This window comes from Panicum virgatum, chromosome 4N, assembly GCF_016808335.1.
Source record: "Panicum virgatum strain AP13 chromosome 4N, P.virgatum_v5, whole genome shotgun sequence".
NCBI lineage: Eukaryota > Viridiplantae > Streptophyta > Magnoliopsida > Poales > Poaceae > Panicum > Panicum virgatum.
In genome coordinates, this window is record NC_053148.1 from 40,288,979 (window position 1) to 40,314,275 (window position 25,297).

At 50.0% G+C, this 25,297-nt stretch overlaps 1 protein-coding gene, 1 long non-coding RNA gene and 2 pseudogenes across 5 annotated transcripts; 3 read left to right on the top strand and 1 right to left on the bottom strand.

The window, feature by feature from the left end:
* Positions 1-1,520: 1,520 nt before the first annotated feature.
* Positions 1,521-4,646, top strand: LOC120669687 (EIN3-binding F-box protein 1-like). Its single transcript, XM_039949504.1, has 2 exons — positions 1,521-1,970; positions 2,094-4,646. Exons 1-2 carry the CDS (start codon positions 1,946-1,948, stop codon positions 3,950-3,952), a joined length of 1,884 nt encoding a protein of 627 aa, XP_039805438.1. The 5' UTR covers positions 1,521-1,945; the 3' UTR covers positions 3,953-4,646.
* On the top strand, positions 4,235-4,670 carry LOC120669688 (annotated as a pseudogene).
* A 2,303-nt stretch (positions 4,671-6,973) lies between these two features.
* Positions 6,974-24,477, bottom strand: LOC120669689 (annotated as a pseudogene). Its single transcript, XR_005672754.1, has 15 exons — positions 24,143-24,477; positions 21,469-21,531; positions 21,263-21,329; positions 20,432-20,539; positions 20,269-20,343; positions 20,146-20,199; positions 19,563-19,688; positions 19,353-19,442; positions 13,084-13,206; positions 12,871-12,925; positions 9,246-9,310; positions 8,029-8,145; positions 7,868-7,924; positions 7,706-7,780; positions 6,974-7,550 (listed from the first exon to the last, which is right to left on the bottom strand). The product of XR_005672754.1 is annotated as a CBL-interacting protein kinase 24-like (transcript).
* On the top strand, positions 9,500-12,648 carry LOC120669691. Of its 3 annotated transcripts, none has more exons than XR_005672757.1 (6): positions 9,500-9,918; positions 10,082-10,516; positions 10,607-10,709; positions 11,172-11,300; positions 11,402-11,452; positions 11,906-12,648. It is a non-coding gene; the product is annotated as an uncharacterized LOC120669691 (long non-coding RNA). The 3 variants fall into 3 exon arrangements; XR_005672756.1 differs by having other exon boundaries at positions 10,612-10,709; XR_005672755.1 differs by having other exon boundaries at positions 9,519-10,516; positions 10,612-10,709.
* Positions 24,478-25,297: the final 820 nt, after the last annotated feature.

The window sequence follows — 25,297 nt, forward strand, 5'->3', positions numbered from 1 at the left end:
GGGCGGGGGCCGTCCAGGTACGCTGCACATGGTCGGGTGAGGACGTGGGGAGGAACCAGAGGAACGGAACGGGACGGCACAGGCAGGCAGGCAGCGCGGCGAGCGGGATGCGAGTGCCGCGTGCGTGAACCGGAGGCCCCGGCTCCGGCGGGCACGCGTCCCGTTCCTGTGGCTGTGGACGGCGGGAGGACGGAAACGGGGCGCGCGGCCGGAGCCGCCGTGCCGGTGTGGTTGATGATCATGTGCTGTGATGCTAAGACGGAGTAGAACTTGTGATAACGGGGTAGAGCCTCGAGCTTGTGGATTCCAAATTAGGCTTCCATTGCATCTGGTTATTTGGGTCTCGTTGCATTTGACGGCATTCAAGTTGTTCGTTGCGCTGCCAATTGCAATGGCTTGTTACATCTAGCCGTCTAGCATTTCTAAGTATTTCCACTTGTATGAGTTCATAACTAGTTTACCATAAAAAACCATACATACCGAGTCTAGCCGTCTAGATATTTCTAATAAGAGGACACAATTTTAGTAGATCATTTTTTAAAACAAATTAGATAGGAGAACTGCCAACTATATTAAAAAATATTGAAAACTCGGAGCCGTGAAGGGAGAAACAGTCAGCCAGCCAATCAAAGTCGGAGCAAAGAAAACTAGCTGGGGTTTTATTAGAGCATGGCTAATGACACTGTTCAACTATTCTGCTTCAGCACCAGCTAACTGTATTTTCCTCTCACACCACTCCAGCAGCAGTCTCCAACTAGTCAGCAGTGTTTTTCTCTCACACCACTCCAGCATCAGCCTCCAACACCAGCACAGCGAACAGGGCACCTCGACTGCCGGCCGAGACGCCCGCTATGATGGTGACGGGCCCGAGTTGCTTAGCCAATAGGAGTGGTGGGCTCGAGTTGCTCAGTCAATAGTAGAGGCAGCGGCTCTCCGCCAATTGCTGCGAGCGGATGGTGAGACGCCCGCCACTTTTTTTTCTCATTTTCCACGTAGACTCTCAGCCTGTTATATACCATCCATAATATTTGTTCTTAACGGCTCCATTATGGGAACAGTAAGTACGAGTTCCATCAGATACCATCAACTGTTCGAGACGCCAGTGATTTTCAACCTCCCGCACAGATCCATCTCCTCCGCCCCACACCACACTAGACCTGGGCAAACGTCGGGTCGGGTTCGGGTCGGGTCAAGGCCGGGTCACGGGTCGCATAGGACGGCCCGCGCCCGACCCGTACCTATCACCGGGTCGGGTCGGGTTGGCCCGTGCACCCTGCGCGGGCGTGTCGGGTCGGGTTTTTTTCGGGTTGGGTCGGGTTTTTTGGCCTTTGGGTCGGGTTTTTTCGGGTTGGGTCGGGTTTTGGGTCAAAAATCACGGCCCGTGCCCGGCCCGTTGATTGTTGCGGGTCAAAAAATACGGCCCGCGCCCACCCGCCATGTAGCTCGGGTCGGGTCGGGTCGGGTTTTTTTCGGGCGGGTTGGGTCGGGTTGTTCGGGTCGGGTGACCCATGCCCAGGTCTACACCACACTGACCGAGCAAGAGCGGGGAGAGAGGGAGGGAGGGTGATTCAATGAACCGGGCAGAATGGCGAGCGGATCCAGATAACACAGGGGGAACAAACGGGGAATGGCGCCCAACTTGGGCAACTTGCCTTCCGGGTTCGCCACCACATAAAAAGCCAGCGCCACCGGGCACTCCTCCCCCACCGCACCACCACCACCACCTCCCCTCCTCCCCCAACCGTCCCCTTCCAGCTCCTCCGCCTCCGCCATTTTTTCCCTGTCACGGCCAGGCGATAGGGTTCGGCGTCCCCCGCTCCACCCTCCGATCAATTGGTTTGGAGCTGTTGCTTCGCGATCTTCCCCCCATCTTCGTTTCGGTTCTTGCGTTCTCGGAGCAGGAATCGGCAGCGTCCACGGCGTTCTCGGTCTCTTGCCGCTCGGCATGTCTCCGTTCCAGGGATACAGAGGTAAAGGTCCTTGCTTTCTTTTCTAGCTGAGATTTCGAGGATTTGTAGCTGCTGGTGGGGGGTTGATTGGATTTGCTTTTCTTGGGTTGTGCTTACCGATTCTTGCCTCGTTTCTTGGTTCAGGTGATGGGGTTCTCGCCGGCGTCCGGTCGCGGAAGCGCGTGTTCGCGTCGGCGGCCGACGAGCCCGTGACGGCCACCGCGCCCAGGCGGCAGAAGCGGAGGGAGGAGCCGTCGCTGGACGCGCTCCCGGACGAGTGCCTCTTCGAGGTCCTGCGCCGCGTGCGGGGCGCCCGCGCGCGCTGCGCCTCCGCCTGCGTCTCCCGCCGATGGCTCGCGCTCCTCGCCGGCATCCGCGCCTCCGAGGCCGTGCTGGCCCCACCCTTCCCCGCCGTGCCGGACCTCAACATGGAGTACCTCGGCGGCGAGGAGGAGGAGGCCGACCTCATGGACCACGACGGCGACGCCCGCGAGAGGACCTTCGAGGGCAAGGAGGCCACGGACGCTCGCCTCATGGCCGCGGCCGTCGCCGGCCGCCTGGCCGCCGTCTCCGTCCGCGGGAGCCACCCAGCGCGCGGAGTCACCGACTCGAGCATCTCCGCGCTCGCCCGCGGCTGCCCGGCGCTCCGGTCCCTCGCCCTGTGGGATGTTCCGCAGGTGACCGATGCTGGGCTCGCTGAGATCGCCGCCGAGTGCCACGCGCTGGAGCGTCTGGACATCACTGGCTGCCCGCTGGTCACGGACAAGGGCCTCATCACCGTCGCTCAGGGTTGCCCGGAGCTGAAATCCTTGACCATCGAGGCATGCTCCGGTGTTGCCAACGAGGGTCTCAAGGCGATCGGCCGGTGCTGTGCTAAGCTGCAGGCGGTGAACATCAAGAACTGCACTCATGTTGATGACCAGGGTGTGTCTGGCCTCATCTGCTCCGCAACCGCCTCATTGACCAAGGTCCGGCTCCAGGGTCTGAGCATTACTGATGCTTCTCTTGCGGTGATTGGGTACTACGGGAAGGCTATCACAGACCTCACCCTCGCTCGCCTCCCAGCAGTTGGTGAGAGGGGATTTTGGGTGATGGCCAATGCCCTGGGCCTGCAGAAGCTCAGATGTATGACTGTCACCTCCTGCCGGGGACTCACGGATCTTGCTCTTGCATCTGTTGCCAAGTTCAGCCCAAGTTTGAAGCATGTTAACCTCAAGAAGTGCAGCAAGGTCTCCGATGGTTGCCTCAAGGAATTCGCGGAATCAGCAAGGGCTCTGGAGAACTTGCAGGTTGAGGAATGCAACAAGGTTACTCTCATGGGCATTCTTGCTTTCCTCCTCAACTGCAGCCCGAAGTTTAAGGCTCTCTCTTTGGTAAAATGCATTGGGATTAAGGACATCTGCTCTGCACCTGCACAGCTTCCAGTATGCAAGTCGCTTCGCTCCCTGACCATCAAGGATTGCACAGGTTTCACTGATGCCAGCTTGGCCGTGGTGGGCATGATCTGCCCTCAGTTGGAGAATGTCAATTTGAGCGGTCTTGGTGCAGTTACCGACAATGGCTTCCTTCCGTTGATCAACAGTTCTGAGAGCGGGCTGGTCAACGTTGATTTGAATGGCTGTGAGAATCTCACAGATGCAGCTGTTTCTGCCTTGGTGAAGGTGCACGGTTGTTCTCTTGCACACCTTAGCCTTGAGGGCTGCAGTAAGATTACTGATGCAAGCCTGTTTGCAATCTCTGAGAGCTGCAGCCAGCTTGCCGAGCTTGATCTTTCAAACTGCATGGTCAGCGACTATGGTGTTGCGGTCTTGGCAGCGGCAAAGCAGCTCAAGCTTCGTATCCTCTCACTGTCTGGTTGTATGAAGGTCACCCAGAAGAGTGTTCCTTTCTTAGGCAGCATGTCTTCATCCTTGGAGGGACTCAATCTCCAGTTCAACTTCATCGGCAACCACAACATCGCTTCGTTGGAGAAGCAGCTCTGGCATTGCGACATCCTTGCTTAGAGGAGCAAGGTGATTAGTTGCTGGAGATGCTGGGTCAGCCTTCTCCAGATGCAGATATATGACCGTAGTGGTAGTACTTCAGTCCAAGCTTCATAGTTGAGTCTGGTTTCCGGCTGGTGTTTGTGTCATGGTGGGTCTCCTGTTTGTCATAGGGCCGGTTGTTTTCCTGGGGGGTTGTTTTTGCCAAGGCTCGTTTTTTGCAGGTATCCTCATGTGAGGATGCCTGTTCATTGAGCCTTCGGCAGCCATTACCATGGCGCCTTGCCCCCCTTCATCCCAACCTAAGCCCTTGTGATCAGAGTCATTTCACCATGCAGTTTCTCAAGTCATGTTTGGAGCTCAAGTATTGTCAAGTGTGTCTTCTTTCCAGTACTTCTGGTTATAGAGTTTGCAGACATCAATGCTCTTTGAGTTTGTAGAAAGTTGTGTTGTCGGTGTCTTTGGTGTCTGGGTGTCTGCAACCTCGTCGAGTTCAGTTTGTTGGTCGTGGATAGTTGCTGGTTCAGTGTCGGTAGGGTTTGCCTATATGCTCGGGGATCTGGCCTTTGCAAGGTTCATTCTGTAGAGCCTTTGCCATGACAACCCTGTGTGGTTGTTTTTCTTCTCCAGGTACCTGATTTTTCAGGCAGGTGGTTTGAAACACTGTAACCTTTGCTACCTTCTGAAGATAAATAAAGCTTGAGTTTCTGTTAAAGTCCTTTGTCTTGTGATAATATCATCATGCCATGCTTGTGCTGACCCATTATGTTAACGCGATCCTGATCCTGTTATACCACTGGTTAGTTTCTGTGATTTCTTTGTGAATTGTGCGAGAAACCCTGACATAATGAGCAAGAGGCTGCAGCTTGTATCCTGGGATCAGTGTGATCTCTTGAATCTACTTTGTTACTAAGTGTTAGAAAATTAGCCTTCACGACAATGAGCTGCCCGTGAAGATGCTAATCTTCACGCAGTGGAACGACGACTGAATCTACCGAGATGAACTTGCAAGATCACAGATAACATCAGAGACAGAGACACGATCTTTGTTGACGAGGTTCGGCCAAAGTCTACATCTCCGGGGCATGACTACGGGCGCTCCTCCCCAATACTGCAACACCGGCTGCTCTGGGGTCTCGGCATCGTGCCGCCTTCCCCCTACGAGCATGTCGCTATGTCGTCATGGTTACAATAGCAACCCTCCTATCATATTTATGAGGAGGTCCGGGTCACAGAGTTTGACACGAACTCTACCTTATAATGCTAAATACAACTCGAGTCCAAACATAACTGGACTTGTACAAATATTCGCCATATATTCAACACTAAGTTTCAATGGAACTTCTTCTCAAAAAGAAAGAAAAAGAGCAAGGGGCTGCTGCCTTGTTTGACTGACACCGGCCAGGGCTATTCATTCAGTCATGCTTGGCTTGTAAGCACGCTTTGGTCTTTGGTCAGTTGTTGCGTAGCAGTGCTGAATCTTCTTCCAAGTGCATTCCTTTCCTAGAACTGAGTTGGGAAGATGCACCAATGAAAAATTGTTCTAGGGCTTGTTTAGATCAGTTTGCATTTTGTATTTTTACATTTTTAGAAGGGAATCTTTAACATTTGAGGTATTAAATATAGACTAATCACAAAACTAATTACAGATCTCTTCTGTAAACTACGAGACGAATCTAATGAGCCTAATTAGGACGTGATTAGACACTAAATTGCTACAGTAATACTAGGCTCATTAGATTCGTCTCGCGATTTACAATCCATTTGTGTAATGCGATTTATTTTTCGCCTACATTTAGTACACCATGTAAGCGATTTATAAAAATTTTGCATTTTGCGTTTTGGGATCTAAACAGGACCCTACTAAGTGTGATGCAATGCGAAATGGACCCTTAAACTGTCAAGCAAGTATGTGCTTCCTGAGTAGAGATGCCAGTTGAGCTACGCACTGAAAGGGCATGGTTTGTAAACACAAGGATCCCCCTTGTGGGGTTCAGTTGGTTTGGTTCCTAGAAAATAGGATACCAAAAGGATTGCCCAGATTTTACTGATGCCAGCTCATAGGATACCAAAAGGATTGCCCAGATTTTACTGATGCCAGCTCATAGGATACCAAAAGTAATCTATATTTGTTCCAAGAACTCTTTTTAACCCAACTGTCCAGATTTTGTGTCCAAATCCCCTGTCAAAACTATCCGGAGCAGTTCCCTTCAAGGTCAGCCATGAACCCTGGCCATGAGTCTCTGCGTGTTGCCGTTGGCCTGTCCGGTGAACTTGTTCGCCTCCCGGCAGCTGCCAAGCAAGCGCCAGCTGACCCGGCCAGCATGTTCATCCTCTCTGGTCTCTGCCCTTTTCCTTTTCCTCGCTGCGTGCTGGGCTGTGCTGCTCCCCTGTACTGACCGGCTCAGTGGTTCATGCACTTGCCCATTTCCTGATGCCCCGGACCTGCCTGCGTCACCGGGCCTGACGTAAGGGGAAAGCAAGAAGATTACCAGTCGTGTCTTTGAATAAAGCTACACGCTTTTGCGCCTCACGAGGGCTTTGCTTGACGTTCGGGCTAGGTTCATCCGAACGTCAGAGATGGAAGCCTGTGGAGTTTTTTTTTAAGAAGTCTGGTGAACGAGAAGACAAGGGTGTGCACTGTAGTCGAGCATAGTTGAGGACTTTGAGGGTCTCGTTTAGCTAGCAGAGTTCACAGCGTGGATGGTCAGAAGTGTTATCTCTCAACATCACGTGTAAAGCATGCATACTATTGTAATAAGGGTGCAAATAAGTGGAGTTTTATGATAAGTTGGTGCATACGTGTTGTTTTTGTGGGTACAAATTTCCTAAACCGAGGTCTAGATCAAGGTTTTGGGATTCAATTTGGAAAAAAAATTGGTCCCAACTCCCAACCGAATTGGGGGAATTTCGGTGGGTCTGTTTGCGAATAGATTCCTGGGAATATACAAATTTTGAAGCATTAAATTCGTTTCGGACCCTTCCCAGATGGGTAAATTTCGATGAGATTCGGTCCAGTCGACTGGACCCCAGAACCCTAGATTGATAATTTCCAACAATCAGTTTTAATGTCCACAAGTCATTCCAGCTGAGTCAGCAGAATCTTTTGATGGCCTTCAGCGGATCAGAGTCTTGGATCCTCCAAGCACTTACAAGATCTAGCACGAGCTCATGAGCCAGCTTATTTCCTGGATACATACACAACGAATCAGATTCTAACGGGAATTCAGGTCCCTATTACGTACAGGCTGCACAACTGGCGCTATACAGACTATCTACACTACCATCACTACAGTACACTCATCTGGTGCTGCAAGCTCCCTCGTTTCATCTACTAAAGACTCAGCTATGGTACACATGTCGTCGCCTGCAGAAGCAGCTTCAGAAACCATCACGACTCCCAGTTTCAAAAACCATCACGAGATCCCAGCTTCAAGAGCATTGCCAGATTTAGAAGAAGCTCATGTCATCGAAGGCCAGGAATCACGTTCTGGGTGTAACTCCCATCTGTGGCGGTGCCGGGCTAGCAAGTGGTCGTCCTCAGCAGTGTGGATTTCGCAGAAACTTCAATTGGCTTCCAGATTATGCTGTCGAGATTGCTGCATAAGTTCTTGTAGAACTGCGATGGGTTTAGGATGCAAGTTAGTAGCAGCCATTGCAAGATTCTCAAATCAGAAGCACGCAGAAGGGAGAAAAAAGATATATTTGAACTAGTACTTCGTTGGTGCCCAACAAAATGATTACTATAAAGGATGAGATGCAAACAGAACAGACCCTGTGGTACTCCAGAGTGTCACGGGCCACCTTTCGAACATCGACCATGTACAGAGAAGGAGCAACTTCAAAACTCTGGTAACAATTCACTTCAAATCGTGAGAATGATTGCATAACATCGTGTACAGACCAGTTACGAACTGAAGGGCCGCACGACCTCACCTCTAGAACAACAGCAAATTGGCTCATCCTGTTGTATGACATGCCTTCGAGCCGTAGCTGCAAAGTCAGTAAATATGTATCACAGTATCAGTACATGAAGATAAACAAAAGCTAAATGTTTATCCAGCACGTTTTCTTTTGAAGCAATGTTTCAAGTGGACCTTGTAATTCTGGGAATGGACCTTGAGACCCATAGACTTAGCAACAACTTCAATTGTAGCTACTATAGTCTTGGCTGGTTTTCTTGAGACAAAACGAGTCTGGCGCTTGACAAACTCCTACAGAAGGAAGATACATGTGATTCAAGAGGCATTAGACCAAATAAATGCATGTCATCCATAAACATTGAGATATGAATAAAGCAATGGCACCCACATATTAAAGAGATGACCAAACAATACAGCAAGCATAAAACAACCAAATGTCTACATGTAGATAAAAAAAATGAAAAGTAGCCATAGCTTCTGCCACATGAATTAATCACGGATGCCCATAGAGCTATCAATTGCAGCAGCCAAATACTTCTCGACACTGAACAAGTTGATTTAAATACAAATAGTTGCTTGAAATCTTGTTTGTTATTGGATTAATTGTTTGGTATGGTTTTGCTACTGAACTAATCCTGGTTGCTCAAAACTATTAGTTGAGTGGCATTCAAGTCTGATTGGGTCACTGAAATGTGTGACAGTATTAGCTCAGTGCACAAACATTGTAGGATAGTAGTCCCAGTCTGTCACATAATTTGTTTTCAACATAAGCAGAGCCAAGGTTTGGTCTCTGATCCATAATAGATGTTAAATCTGCATCAATCAATTAGGATAATTAAATAACTGATTTAGAAGAACAAACAGGAAAAAGGAGAAAAAACATACGAGTATCAGGTTGCAACTTATTTGTTAAACAGGAATATACTACAAAATTCATTTTCTTTCTCGAGAGTACTTTATGGCAACTGGGGGAATGACAACACCAGCAAAGCAGCAGGTAGCACAGATGAAGTGGTATAAAACATTGATGATGGGGGAAAGAGCTAAAGGGTTAAATTCATATCTCCACATGATTTTCATACAAACATTTCAATCTTCACTGTGCTAATTAATAGCGCCATATTAAATGACTGTCAATCCGATGGAGCAACCTCAGGCCATGATAGGGCCTGGGCAGTGGGCACTGAATCACGCATGGCTACTATTCACATGAACAGAAACGTGGCACTGTTGGCAGTGGCACTAGGATACACTTTTTAATTTAGGTATACGATTCGATTGATTTGTTTCCTTAATTATAGGGGTTAGTTTTCAAGGTCAAGTCAATCCATCGGTGGGATTGTGCCTCTTTCGATTAATCAATAAATGTATGGAGGTTTGTTACAAATTACCTGTTGCCTATCAAACAACGCTGAGAGATCCAAACCTTGAGATAGTGTAATCATCTCAAAGGCATCGGAATGGTTAAAAGTAACTCCCTTCCGCTGCTCTCCCCGCAACTCACGGTAAAAATAGGACGTGTGTCGTCACACGTGAGCTCTGGCTCTTTTGCAAAAAAGCTCTCCACGTTTTCTATAATTGCAACTCAGTACAACACGTCCAAAATAAAAACAAAATCGTGTTCTTTTGCATATAGTGGTGTGACCACGGTGATGGTGCGCCTGGTGGTGCGGCGGGCGGAGAGGCTACCGTTGCCGCTGCTGACGCCCGCTCCTGCTGCGGAGTCGCCCTCGCCGGAGCGGGAGGCGGCTGGCGCCCTGTCGCCGAGGGCCCATGGCGTCGAACGCATATACTACCACCCCGACCAAATCCAAGTGGCGCGGGATCGATTCGTGCTGCGGGAGTGCTGGACTACCTGCTGGACGCCGCCATGAAGTAGGGCAACGCGCCGGGAGTCGCCACACGCACCGTGCCGAATATGGAGATGGGCCAATGGCCGGGCTGTTCATTGCGTGCCGCTGCATAGTGTTTGGCGCGACGACACCTATGCGGAGGCGTTCGAGGTGGATCCGGAGAAGGTGCTTGAAGCCAAGAAGCAAGCGGCAGCTGACCGAGCTCAACGAGGTATCAGCACTCACATGCCCAATCCCAGTAGTTGTGCCATTAACTGTGCTTTTTTGCGATATAGAACCACCACCTCTGTTACTGCAGCTCGTATAGGTCTACCAGTAATTGTTTTGATGATCTAATTCAAGTAATTCCTATTCCTGCTGTTGTGCCACAATAGGAAGAAGAGTTTTAGTGAAATTCCAAGAAACATGTAAACGCATCCTTTAGAACCTTTCGAGCTCAAGCTCAATAAATAACAGAGGCCGCTCGCCGGGTGGTACCCGCTTGCGGGGCGCCTCGCCGTGTCCGACGACTCCGGGAGGCTCCACGTCGACTGCAGCGGAGAGGGCATCTGGTTCATCGAGGCCGCCGTGCGGTGCCGCAGCTCGAGGATGTTGAGTACCCGCTGCAGATCCCCAAGGACGACCTGCTCCCGCACCCGTTATTTCATTGCTTAATTTGGACTTGTTTTGTTGCTCTGGTGTTGACTACCTGGCCAGGTCATTGCAGAGCAGCTTCTTCCTCCAGGCTTCTGCGGATCTCCTGCAGCGCCGCCACCATGGGAGATGAGACCTCGACCTCCGTTCCTGCCCAGGAGCAGGAACCTGCTGTGGTGAGTGTTGGTCTGCTGGCTTGTCAGAGAGTTCAGACAATTGAATACCTTACCTGTTATGCTTTCCCCTGCTTAATTTCAGTTTGACAGTGCAGGATGCAGGGAGTGTCAAGCAACACCTCAACAGGCTGGTCATTTCATCCCTCTGGGCTACGGTGCCTGAAGTTTCAGCAAAGTTTGCTAACTACCAGTGGTATGTTGTTGGCATATTGCTCTACCTGATGCATCAGTAACGCATACATTCTTTGGTCATTTAGCTGTCAATGTTGCTTCAACATGCTTGCCAATTGATTCTTCCTAAACCATGTGCGGCAACAATGCTATGGGATTATGGTCAAAGATTAACTTTGCTTGATGCGATCATTAATCGAGTTGTATTTTGACCTATGTAAATCTTAGTATTGAGTGTGCAGAGTAGGGAGCCAGAAGGAGAACTGCTGTATGCCTCTGTTTTACATTATCTAATTTATGGGATAATGAAGAACTATATTTATGTTGGTTCTTGAGCCAAGCTTGGCAAAGGGAAACAAAGTTATGGTGTTCTGTAATACTTTAAATTCAACGTGCATTAGGTTTGTTGTATTTCTTACGCTCTTGTGTTTTTTAAGCAGTAGATGACTGACTTATTTTTATGATACCTGATAATCAACTGTAGAGTTGAGAACCTGAACAAATTCCGTAAAGAAGAGGGGTTTATCCAACATTGGTATGCACTGATCAGGCATCTAGAGGTCTGGACTTGGATGTTGACCATGTCATCATGTTTGACTTCCCATCGAATTTGGTATGTGTTATATTACCTATATGGTCAGTCTGTTTGTATTTACTCCCATCACAGTGGTTCTTATGCACAGTCTATCTGGTGATTATTGTTTGTGCTTTTAGATTGATTACCTTCACAGAACTGCACGAACTAACTGCACGTGGGAGCCAAAGGTAACGATTGTTAGCTGTAATTGAGCATATTCACTTGCTCTGTGTCGTTACTTTGCTAATCGTGTATTCTATACACTACGATCTCTTATATTTTTGTGATGACCCAATTCCAAACCAGAAACGGCCTCTATTGTTGAAACTTAGCTTACCATTTCAGTCTTCGCTGTAGAGAAATCTTGCTGTTCATTCAGTAAAAGACTTAGATAATACTTGAATAAAAGAATTTAGCTACACTTTGCAAGCTTAGAAAAAGGGATAGGAAGGGAGTTTGAAATGGCTTCTGTGAAACAAAATATTATGTGAGTTTGTATATATCTGAAGTGAGATGGTTTAGCAATATAGGTTTGCCACTCAGAAATATCCACATAGGTGGGTGATTTTTGGACAGGTAGCAATATTCATTTTTCATATTTTCTGTCTACTCACAAATTCTTATTATCACCCAAAATGCAGGGAAAGTTACAAGCCTTGTGGCTAAGAAATATGTGGCTTTAGCTACTCGGATAGAAGAGGCCATCAAGAAAAATTAGAGCTTGGAAGCTCTAACGACTAACAATGCCAGAAGAGCTACCAACACACAGAGTGCGAGCACCAAAGGAAGGACCTCAAGGTCGGTTAAGACTTCAAGTGCCCTTAAGTTGTGAATCAGAGGGGTAGAAGGGGAGTTGTGCTATCTGGCAAGTCATTGAGGACTCCCAAGGACAGCACATCAACCTGAAGGCGCTCACCGCCAAAGATCCAGCCAAAAGCGACGAAATCGACAGCCCCGCACAAAGCCAATGTGGTGAAACCCGCCAAGAACAGCGTGAAGGTTTCAAAGAGCAAAGCAAAACCTGAGGGCTGAAAGGCCAAGGGCGATGTTCTGAACAAGCTGGGAACTAAGCTCAGTGTGGTTGGATTCAGAGGTTGCAGCTCGGGCAAATCTGTGCAATCTTTATAAGAGGCCTGGAGATTTTTTTAAAAAAAATTTCCCCTGCTTAAGAAAGAGCTGTAGATTTCAGATAATGCATCATCTGTAAATATCTGAGACTTTTTCAATTTTTCCCTTGCGGTGCGGGCGTACAAGTTAATTATAGAGTAGAATCAAGATCTTAACACAGCACATCTATGTAATACTTATACATAATGTTGGGATTATGTTGTATTGCCTGTGCCCACGAACGAGTGCATCTATGCTCATTGTTTTTCTTTTGAAATTCTGGAATTAGCTTTGCCTGGCTTTCCATACCTTTGTTTAGCGTTTCTCAACCAGTCAAATTATCAAAACTCATGTACAGTATTTGAATCTATTTGCCCACGTTGGAACGAATTATTTTGCAGTGATCAACAAATTTATTTATATATTTTTGTTATCTTAAATTTATTTATATTTGATTGTTTAAATGGTAGGGCGCGCATCGCGCGCCTAATGTTCTAGTTCATCATAAGAGGACCACCATCCTTGTGAGTAACCTCCTCAGATACATACTTGCCCTGAAAAAAAGAAACATAGTATAAAATCGACTGCATAAATAAAAAACTTCGGCTTCAAATGGACAATATAACAATAGGGATCTTTCTGGTTACCCCCAAAGGAGATAATGTGTTTACATAACATGCTTGGATTAACCAATTAATAATGTTCCACAAACCTCAATATTGTCAAAAACTGCCTGGACATCATCCAGGCTGACATTTTCATCTTCACCACGCCTACTAGCTACATAGTTCTTCTTAAACCATGGGTCTGCCCTTATTTCTTCAATAGTGATACGCTGGAAAGAAACAGCGCAGATACATGAGAAGCTGATACTATCAATTTATTTGTGAATACAGATAACTGAAATGCTACATGCCAGGTTAAAAATGCTTTGCAATAAATGTATATAAGTTTTTATGGCAAGTTCTTATATTGACCTTGTATATGGGAATTCTCAAACACATGTCAGAACATCAATACAAACAAATATAAGATAAGGTATTTAAAAGAGTTTCTCAGTATGGACTGAAGCCTGAAGGTAATTAACAGAGCAACCGGTGATCAAAATCTTCTGAAAGCTAAAAGTCACATGATAAGTGTTGGAGTATATTGAGCATATGTGTATAGAGGCCCACCTAGAGGCACATGTATAGGTTCTGTATATGCCCACCCATCTAGGGTTGGAGGAATACAGCAATTATTCTCTCCATCATGGTATCATTAGCCTAGGGTTAGGGTTTCTTTCTTTCCTCTCTCCCTCCCACCCACGCAGCCCGCAACTGCCGCCGCCGCCGGCCATGGCCGGCCAGCCGCCGGCCCCCTCCCTTCCCCTCTCCTCCTTCCCTCCTCTCCCTCCCTCCTCCTCTGCTCCGGGCGCAGGGGGCACTGCGCCGGGCGCGCTGGGCGCCGCCGCCGCCTGGCCCCTTTCCTCCCCAGCTGCTGCCACGCTCGGGGCTCGGGGAGGCCCGCGGCTGCCCTACACCGCCGTCGCGATGACTGCGGCCGCCGGCGCGGGCCCTCCCGCTCCGATCTGCCCTGGGGCTGCCACCCTGGCCTCCCCGACGGGTCCTGGCGCCGCAGCAGCCGCGGGTGGGGCCGCCGCCGCCGCACAAGCAGGGCCTGCGGCCGCCGTAGCTGCCCAGACCACCGCCGCTGCTGCCCAGGACGTTCCTGACGCAGGGCGCGGGCGCGGGTGGGCCTTCTGACGCTGCTCAGGACGAAGCCGTCGCCGCTGTTGCCGCCGTCGCCGCCCACCGAGCCGCGATCGCTGCCGGCAAGCAGCCCTCAGCCGCCGCCGATCCCACGTGGCCCGAGCTCGGGATGCCTCCCATGGATGCGCCGCTCTCTGCCGCCGCCTTCCGTGGTCAGCAGGCCGACACCGCTCTCGCTACGGCACTCCTCGCCGCCAAGTCGGAAGCTTCGGCTGCCCAGGAGCGGGTCCGCGTGGCTGCCCTCGCCTGGGAGCGCGAGCGCGCCACGGCCGACGCCCTCGCCCTCCGGGTCGCCGAGGCGGAGCGCTTCCTCCGCGTCTCCTCCGGCCAGCCCGTCGACCCCGAGCACGGCACCTCCTCCTCCCACCAGGCCCCGCCCGCTGGATCTGGAGCTCTGTACGACCCGACTGACCCCATGGTCGCCCAGCTCCACCTCCAGGTGGCCGGCGTCCAGAACATCAGGGCTCTGGTCTCCATCCTCCTCGACCCCGCGTCTTCCTCCTACGCCCGCTGGCGGGACCAGGTCCTACTCACCCTCCGCCGTTACGCCCTCGACGACCACGTCCTCGTCGACTCGCCGATCGAGGCGCGGGACGTGGCGTGGCTGCGCCTCGACAGCGTCGCCTTGTCCTGGATCTTCGGGATCATCTCCCTAGATCTTCAGGATCTCGTCAGGGCCCACGGCGGCACCGCGCGGCAGGCCTGGGTGGCGCTCGAGGGGCAGTTCCTCGGCAACGCCGAGTACCGCGCCCTCCAGCTCGACGCCACCTTCCGCACCTTCGTGCAGGGGGACCTCTCCGTCGGTGAGTACTGCCGGCGGATGAAGAGCATGGCCGATGCTCTTCACGACCTCGGGGATCCGGTGTCCGATCGGGTCTTGGTGCTCAATGTCCTACGGGGACTGAGCAGCACCTACGACCACCTGAAGGGCTGGATCGCCCGCCAGAGGCCCTTCCCCACCTTCCTGCAGGTCCGGGATGACCTCGCCCTCGAGGAGATCACCAGGGGTATCGCGCCCGGATCGTCCTCGCCCACCCCCGCCGCGCTCGTTGCTACTACACCGGCCTCCTCCAATGCTCCTGCCACCTCCCTCCTTGGTGCTGCTCCTGCCGGGCAGACCGGCGGAGGGGGGGCCGTGGACGTCGCCGGCAACGGGGTGGTGGTGGTGGCACTGGTGGCCCTGCTTCTGGGAGCACCGGTACCGGTGGGGGCCGTCGGGGCGCGCCGACACCGGCTCCCGCTCCCGCTCCTGCCCCTGCCGCTGGAGGTACGCCCTGGCCATCCTTCAGCAACCCATGGTCAGGGCGCATCTCGATGTGGCCGTTCTAGGGTCCGAGAGGGGGGGCCTCGTCCTCAGCTCCAGCCGGCGGCCATGTTCACTGGCGCTGCTCCGCTCTTCGCGCCGTCCTGGACCCCGCCTGCTCAGCCCAGCCAGCAGTCGACCTGGCCTGGGGGGTGGGACCATGCCGCTCTGGCGCAGTCCTTCAGCACCATGGGACTGACGCCGCCGACCAGCACCGAGTGGATCGTCGACTCAGGTGCCTCGTTCCACACCACTCCCGATGCTGGTATCCTCTCTTCTGTCCGACCCCCACACCTCTCTTGTCCTTCTTCTATCATGGTTGGTGATGGATCTTGCCTTCCTGTCACCGCCGTGGGTTTTACTCCTCGTCTTCCTAATATTCTTGTTGCTCCTCAAATGGTTCACAACCTTCTTTCTATTCGCCAGTTTACTGCTGACAACTCCAGTTCTATCGAATTTGGCTCCTCTGGTCTTACTGTGAAGGATTCGGCTTCCCGGCGTCCGCTCCTCCGATGTGACAGCCCGGGGCCCCTTTACACTCTTCGGCTTCCTGCTTCCGCTGCCTTGCCTTCGGCTTCTTCGTCTTCTGCTTTTGTCGTGACGCCTTCTTCCACCACCTGGCACCGCCGGCTTGGTCACCCTGGCCGCGACGTTTTGGCTCATCTCTGCCGTAGTACCGATGTTCCATGTACTAGGGCTCCTGCTGAGCACCTCTGTCATGCATGCCAGTTAGGTCGTCATGTTAGACTTCCGTTTTCTTTTTCTTCTTCGCATGCTGCGCATGCTTTTGATCTCATTCACTGTGACCTGTGGACATCTCCTGTACTCAGCATGTCTGGCTATAGTTATTATCTGGTCATTGTTGATGATTTTTCTCATTACTCTTGGACTTTCCCTTTGCGCACCAAGTCTGAGACCTTCCCCACCCTCCTCCACTTCTTTGCCTGGGTGTCCACTCAGTTCGGCCTCACCGTTAAGGCCGTCCAGTGTGACAACGGGCGGGAGTTCGATAACTCCACCTCCCGGTCTTTCTTCGTGTCTCGGGGTGTTCAGCTGCGCATGTCTTGTCCGTATACCTCTCCTCAGAACGGCAAGGCTGAGCGGATGATTCGCACGACGAACGATGTCGTGCGCACACTTCTAATCCAGGCTTCTCTCCCCCCCCCCCCCGCGTTTTTGGGCTGAGAGCCTCCACACCGCCACCTACCTACTCAACCGCCTTCCGTCCACTGCTTCTCCTGCTCCCACTCCACACCACACTCTTTTCGGTACCCCTCCTCGCTACGACCACCTTCGGGTCTTCGGGTGTGCGTGTTACCCTAACACCTCCGCCACCGCTTCTCACAAGCTGCCGCCCCGCTCGACTCGTTGTGTGTTCCTCGGGTACTCCCCTGACCACAAGGGGTACCGATGCTTTGACCTCACCTCTCTGTCGCGTTCTGATCTCCCGACACGTCGTCTTCGACGAGTCGGATTTCCCCTACTCCACTTCCTCCACACCTTCTGATCCCGAGCTGGCGTCTCTGTTTCCGACTGACCCGGTGGTTCAGCCACCATTACCTGTATGTCCCTTTCCTGCAGGTTTTCCCGGCACACCGGCACCGCTTCCGGTGATCCCTGCTGCGCCGAGCGCGGCCCCGGTGCCCACGGTCGCGCCATGCGCGGCCCCCGGACCTCCGGTCGTGCCGCGCACGAACCCGGTGTCTCCCGCTGCGCCACGCGCGGCCCAGGTGCCTTCCCCTGCACCTGAGCGGTAAGCTCATCCGGTGCAGGTGTACCGGCGTCGGTCGGCGTCGAACCCGGCGCCACAGCGGTACGCTGAGCCGGTGCAGGTGTACCGGCGTCGACACCGGCTCCGCATCCTGCTCCGGAGGCTCCTGCGACGCCGACACCGGAGCCGTCGCCGCCACCGCCTCCTCTGGCTCCCTCTCGAGCCGAGCCGGAGGTGTACCACCCGCCGGTCATCCATCGGGATCCTCGGCATATCCATCCCATGGTGACTCGGCGGATGGCGTCCCAGGCCGCGACTCTCTCCGCCACCGAGGGAGAGCCGCGGGTCTCTCCGGTACCCTCCTCTGTCCGCGACGCCTTGACGGATCCTCACTGGCGTCGCGCGATGGAAGAGGAGTACGCGGCTCTTCTTGCCAACCAGACGTGGGACCTCGTGCCGTGTCCGTTTGGTTGCAATGTGGTGACTGGAAAGTGGATCTGGACGCATAAGTGTCGGGCTGACGGCACACTGGAGCGCTACAAGGCTCGCTGGGTTCTCCGAGGCTTCACTCAGCGGCCTGGTGTGGATTATGATGAGACCTTCAGCCCGGTCGTGAAGCCCGCTACGGTGCGCACGGTCCTCTCGCTTGCACTCTCGCGCACTTGGCCTGTGCACCAGCTGGACGTGAAGAATGTGTTTCTTCACGGCACCTTGTCAGAGACTGTTTACTGCTCTCAGCCAGCGGGAATTGTGGACTCGAGTCGTCCGGATATGGTCTGCCGGCTCAACAAGTCTCTCTATGGACTGAAGCAGGCTCCTCGGGCTTGGTACTCTCGGTTCGCCACGTTTTTGATGACACTGGGGTTCACCGAGGCCAGGTCAGACACGTCTCTCTTCATCTACAGACGTGGGGATGAGACTGTCTATCTGCTGCTATATGTCGACGACATTGTGCTCACAGCTTCCAGTCAGTAATTGCTTCAGAGTGTCATCTCCTCTCTGCAGCAGGAGTTCTCTATGAAGGATCTCGGTCAGCTCCACCACTTCTTGGGCGTCACTGTGGAGCCTCGCCCGTCTGGTCTTCTCCTTCACCAGCGGCAGTACGCCCTCGATATTCTGGAGCGGGCTGGGATGACTGATTGCAAGCCCTGCTCCACTCCAGTCGACACTCAGGCGAAGCTGTCTGCTGATCTGGGTGATCCGGTGGCTGATCCTACTGCCTACCGGAGTCTGGCCGGCGCTTTGCAGTACCTCAACTTCACCAGGCCGGATCTCACCTACGCTGTTCAGCTGGTCTGTCTTCATATACATGATCCCCGGGAGTCACACCTTGCTGCGCTGAAGCGTTTCCTCCGGTACGTCCGTGGCACTGTGGACCTCGGCCTGGTACTTCACCGCTCGTCCTCTGCTGAGCTGGTGGTCTACACCGACGCTGACTGGGCTGGCTGCCCGGACACTCGTCGCTCCACCTCCAGCTACGCCGTCTTCCTGGGCGGCAACCTGGTCTCCTGGTCGTCCAAGCGGCAGCCAGTTGTCTCCCGCTCCAGTGCCGAGGCGGAGTACCGGGCTGTCGCTAACGGCGTGGCGGAGGCGTCCTGGCTCCGACAGCTCTTGGCGGAGCTCCACAGCCCGCTCGCCAAGAGCACGCTCGTCTACTGCGACAACGTCAGCGCCGTGTATCTCTCCACCAACCCCGTCAAGCATCAGCGGACGAAGCACGTGGAGATCGACCTACACTTCGTGCGCGACAGAGTCGCCATCGGCGATGTTCGGATACTCCATGTCTCGACTACCTCCCAGTTTGCTGACATCTTCACCAAGGGGCTGCCCTCGTCGACCTTCTCGGAGTTTCGATCCAGCCTCAACGTAGCCGGTGGCTAGTTGTGGCTGCGGGGGAGTATTAGCCCTTTTGTGCTCTACTTGTACTCTCATCTTGTCCAGTCTTGAATACCGCTGCGTCGGTTGTTCAGACTGCGGGGGGTGTTAGCTTTCTTGTTGTCCAGTCTTGAACACCGCTGCGCCGGTAGTTCAGACTGCGGGGGGGTGTTGGAGTATATTGAGCCCATGTGTATAGAGGCCCACCTAGAGGCCCATGTATAGGTTCTATATATGCCCACCCATCTAGGGTTGGAGGAATACAGCAATTATTCTCTCCATCAATAAGCATTGTTTCAAATTCAAATACTTGAACAAAATAAGCTTGTGCATTTGCTTACAGTTCTTGGATTTGGATCAATTATTCTCCGGATCAATGACGTGGCTCCAGGAGAGAACCAATATGGGCATGAGTACTGAGCAGCAGTTATCTTAAAATGCAAAAATAAGAGGAGAGCTTTCAGTGTTACATGAGCCAAGTAATTATTTGAATCAACAATTTTGGGAGATAGTAATATATGCAGAAATGCAAAGTTGAAAGAAGCTGGTACCTTTTCATACAATCTTGGAAGGTCATTCTCCTCAAATGGAAAGTAACCAACCATTAAAACATAGAGAATAACACCACATGACCAAATGTCTGCTGCAGATCCGTCATATCCATTGCTGCCTAGCACCTACAATAGTGATCCAAGTTAAAAAATACAGAATATACATGTACTGAGACACTCATAATTTTAGTGAAAACGGTGTCAAAGATAACAACATTGACAAATGCAAGAGAAATTAGTGAAGAACATGCAACTAACTACAGCTTAGAATGAACATGGCAAACAGAATACACAATTTTTTCATTACAAGAGAATAGCGTCCTCCATGACTCCTGAATCTAACCCTAATGTCAATCCTCAAGGAACCCTTAACCGATTATGCATAATTTTGTAACAGATCTTCTTGAATGAATGGCATAGCCCCTGCCTCGGTCAAAAGAAAATCTTAAAAGATCATTTATGCATATAATGTAGTAGCAGATAACGAATATTGCTTGTTTGTTTTTTTTCAGTAGAGAGCATTATACCCAGCACACATGTTTAGATGACTTAGTAATTTTTAGCAGTGGTTCGTAGTTCGTACCTCAGGAGCAACATAATTCGGAGTTCCACATGTTGTGTGAAGAAGGCCTACTCCCTGGGGGAAGCTCCTTATCAGCACAATAATATGAGTTGGCAGCACAACAAGAGAAATTACCAAACTTACATTCTGAGACAATGTGCTAAGTCCAAAATCAGAAACTTTTAAGTTTCCACACGCGTCCAGAAGCAGATTCTCAGGCTACAGAACAAACTCCAAATTATCAGTGTGAGAAATGCAATAAATGAATGTCTAAAAATGATACTTTCATCAATTATCAAGGAGAGACCTTCAAATCCCTATGATAAACTCCTTTGCTGTGGCAATAATCAATGGCATCAATAAGCTGCTGGAAGTATTTCCTGGCTTCATTCTCATGAAGCTTCCCATGGCGAGCCTACAAATATTTGATGTTATCAGCTACCATAGATTAATATTCTTAAAAAAGGGTGTAGGAACCAAGAGGGCTGAGGGTGCGCACACACCCCACACCCAGCTTCGAGTCTTCATTGGGTGCCCATTTCTTCTTAATATCAAAGTCACCTAGTCCCCCCTAGGTTTACCAAGTTGTTTAATTCAAAAAAGGGTTAATATCTTACAAAGTATGCAAGGATATGTTAAAAAGTGATCTACACTCCACAAGAACTCAATTGCAGCTTCACGCGTCTTTGGTCACAAATTGATTGATTTCAAGTCTCATTTACTTAAACACCTGTAATTTATTTTGTCTTACTCAACATATAAGAATATTCCTTGTAAAAGATATAGGAAGGAATTGTCTATTGAACCTTAGGTAGGTGGTGGACTTATCTGCTGGGTGACACCATGATACCGGAGAGTTCACATACAGAAACACAATCCTAATAACAAATATGTATGGTTCTTATTGTTTTAGAAAATGGTATATTTCAAGTAGGGCAGCGGTTAGTGTTATTATAACTTAGGAGAAGGGACACTTTCAATCAACTAATGAGACATAATTAGCATAAAACTGAAGCTAGTTGTGAGTTGTGACTTATTCTTATCACCGTAAAAAAAATTGCTAAAATATATGACGTATAGAATGCAGCGATAGACAGCTAAGCTACTTTGGAAATGCCATAGAACATAAGATTCTTACTATCAAACAGTTCACCTCCAGTGATAAGTTCCAAAATTATGTATATCTTTGTCTTTCCTGCCAACACCTACAAAGTAATGAAAATGCTAGTGAAGAAGGAAAACCAGGGGATATAGAGGGTTAAAATTTGTGAGTACTGCTTCAGTATAATACGATTAGATAGGTAATAGAGAAAATTATAAGCACCATTGTGGCTCACCGCATACCTCATTAAGCCTAACTATGTTGGGATGCCTTACGATCTTCATTATTGATATTTCCCTTTTGATCTGTCAGCAAACAAGTAGTAAGTCACTGGAGCAAGCAAATCAAAAACTTCATTTTCTTTTTTAATAAACTCAGAAAAGAAAACAGTGGCACAACTAGAGAGAAAATCAAAGGGGGGCCAGACGAACATATGGAATAGTCAATTTTGTCCTCAAATTTTCAGCCGAAGCTCAACTTTGTCCCTAAACTTCAAAAACAACCATTTCAGTCCTCAAACTTCTTCATCCGGCTCAATTTAATCCTTCGTCCTGCATAGCATGCCATGTTGGCACACCTTGTCACATCTAGTCACCTATTGTTCATAAAACAAATCAACATTTCTATAAATTTGATCATTATAAAAGTTTGATCTTGACGTAACTAAAATGATGTACAATTTTTAAAGAAAGGAGTTGATCCAAACATATTTATTATACATGTATAGAAGTTCTTTTTTGTGAAAAAAATTCATGTAGACACAAGTTAAAATTTTGTTGTGTCATCTTTAAGTATGCGTGAATCAATATATCTTGCTGCAAAAAAATAGTAACATTTGGATGTTGACATGGCCTGCCAACGTGGCAAGACATGTAGAACGAAGGACTAAATTGAGCTACATGAAAAAGGTTGAGGACTGAAATAGTTATTTGAAAGTTTGGGGATGAAGTTAACCCTCGACTAAAAGTTCGAGGACGAAAATAGGCTATTCTGCCAAAGAAAAACTAGTCTTTCTTTTAGTTTTGCATTGACTTACTACAGAAATTTGATCTAATTTCATCAAAAAAAATTAGAGGGTGTTTAGTTGGTGAAAAAGTTTGGCTTTTGGCACGGTAGCACATTTCGTTGTTATTTGGTATTAATGTCCAATTTTGGACTAATTAGACTTAAAAGATTCGTCTCGTATGAATCAGTTAAACTGTGTAATTAGTTATTTTTTTCTACTGCATTTAATGCTCCATGCATGTGTCCGAAGATTCGATGTGACAGGTACTGTGCAAAAATTTTTGGAACTAAACACCCTCTTATATACTACGTATTGGTTTTTTTGTTGTTGAGGGGACATCGCCCCTGCAAGCCCACCCTCCCCCCCCCCCCCCCCGGCCTCCACCCCCAATTCCGCCACTACACAAGGTATACGTTTAACTGTTAAGAGGTAATCCACGATTGTTAAGAAAAGAAGATACCACTATGTGAGCTTTGATGCTTTGCTTTGCTAGTGATTTACTGATTTTCACTTTAGCTATGTACTAATAGCGGACAGCTCATGGGTATAGCGGACCGGACCGGATTCCGCTGTGCACTCTAACAATTGCTATCAGAGCTGAAAGTTGGGAAATCTGGAATATCTCGGGGGTCACATGGTGACGGGGGAGCCTGTCGACGTTTCTTCAAGGTCGCATGGGTTGTGTGTGGCTGGAGAGTTGGACTCGGGGCCTAGAGAACTTCTTCCGAGAGAATACATCGGTTGTTTGCAAGGTAGCCCCACATCGAAAATTGATGGTGGGGGAGCACAACATATAAGTTGGGACTGTCCTCACCAATAAGGCTAGACCTTTGTGTTGAGTTAGGCCCGAGACCTTGGTTGGTTGGACTTCAGTGGATCTAGGCCTGGTAGGGCGTCAAACCTGAAACGCAGCTCTCTGTTGTTGTCATTTACTATTGTGCACTTTACCATTTTGGCTTGATGAACGACTAGCCGTTTACTTTTATTTGATAAATGAATAGGTCTATCCATTGTGGGAAAAGAAAGTGATAGTGATCAGGCTGGAAAAAACTTTTCTCTTTCTAAGTTTCTAGTCATTTAAATTTACATAAGCAGCAGAAATATATAATGAATGTCCGCACTCTTCAAAACAGAAGATCTGAAAGCCCAAAATGCCTGAATCAACCGTGCTAATCTCACAAGATATATTCAGTTTAACAAATCAAAATCAAACACTTGCACCCCTTATTAGCGGTGGAGGTGCTCAATTCCACCAAATTTCTGGACAAGGACGGGGCTGAGGTCACTTGGTAATTGTGTTTGTGGAGTCAAAATTCCAGGATGACAGCCCTCCTCCTAACGTTTCCCTCAAAAGGAACATCATAGTTGAAATCAAGTGTGGAAATAAGATGGTAGTTTTTTTTTCCTGTACAGAAAAGAAATGGGAAAAAGTACAAGTGACGTGTTTGGCCTACCATGTTTGGATCCATGGACCTACACTTTAGGTCAGTTTAGTTCATTATTATTAGGTGATCCAAACTTTGGAATAAAGTTTAGTTTAGTCATCCCAACTAAAGTTAGTCCATTTGTCCATAAAACCCAGCTAAACTTTAGTTTTAGATGATAAGTTTAGGATGCGCTTGCTGCTCGCAAGTTGGTATTACTGTGTGGCCCGCGTTGAGCTCGAGGTATATTCGGCTCGGCCCCGCGCCGGAATTCCCCATTCGATGATCGCGTCTTGTACTGGGCAGCTCGCTCGGGATCGTAGAGAAAGGGTAGCTCGAATCAAAGCTAACCTGGCCTCCCCCTCACCGAAAGGAACAAAAAATCAAGCTCCAAGGGAGTAGGAGTCCAATTTAACTTCGTGATGCTCCACCGCCAAACCGAAAATGGTGGGGAGCGGATGAGGACGGGGGCGATGCGGGGGGTACCTGGTGGAGCATGCGGTGGGAGAGGATGTCTCCTTGTCGAGCACCTTCATGGCGACGGCGGCGCCGGTCTCGGAGTCGACGGCGAACTTGACCTTGGCGAAGGTGCCCTGCCCGATGGTGCGCCCCACCTCGTACCTCCCCACCCGCTTCTTGCGCGCCGCCGCGCCCGCCATTGGTCCCGGTCTCCTCCCGTCCGGTGCGCGCGCCGCTTGGCCGATGCGATGTGACGGCTCGAGGTGGGAGTGGGACTGTGGGAGGCGAGGCCGGGGACGGGGATGATGGATGGGAAGGGGGGGTTTGCGCTGCGTGCGGTGGGAAGGGCGGCAGAGCGGCGGGGTCGGCGGCTCGCTGGTGTTTATAGAAACGACGAGCGGCGCCGTCGCGTCCGTCAGCAGCTCCGGTGGGGCCGACCGGTAATTGCAGCTGCTTGGGTGCGAGCGTGAGGCGTGACACACACACGTGAACTGATGCAAGTGAACCTGTGGCTGTGGGAGGGTACAAAACAAAAGCAACGACGAGAGACGCCCTTCAAGATGCTGCGGACCATGGACTCAGAGATCCTTGTCAAGGCGCTGTAATCAAACGAGTATGATCGAGCTCGAGGAGGGATGCTCTTCAAAGAAATATATCATGGCGATGAATTTCAATTCGGTGGCCGTTACGTACGCACCGCGTTCAATTTGGTTGGGATCGAGATCCGGAAAACCCTTGTTTGGGTGCATCCCCTCCCTGGTTTTGTAACTTCTGCTGGTTCGTGATCTCACTATACCCATGGTGGATTAATAAAGAACCAAAGTCACTATAAAATAGAAAAGAAATGTTTTTTCAAGGAAACAAAAATGGTATTTGTAGTTTTCCATCCGACCCAAGGCCTATAGGCTGGTCCGCGGCACGGCATTTTGGCCTTCTATAGTGGTATTCTATTTTGATCGGCAGTAAAAGCCTAAAAGGAAGCACACACTATGCTTTTTTGTAATTTTCAAAATTTCCTTTCTTTTTGCAAAGGTCGATTTTGAATTAAATTAAGATGTTTTCAATCTATCAAAGTTGCATGGTTCAATCTTCTGAACGTTGGCACTATAATGAGATATTTTACCACAAAATAATGATCAAAGTTCAACGTCGAAGATAGGAACGAACGAATAGGGTGGGGGC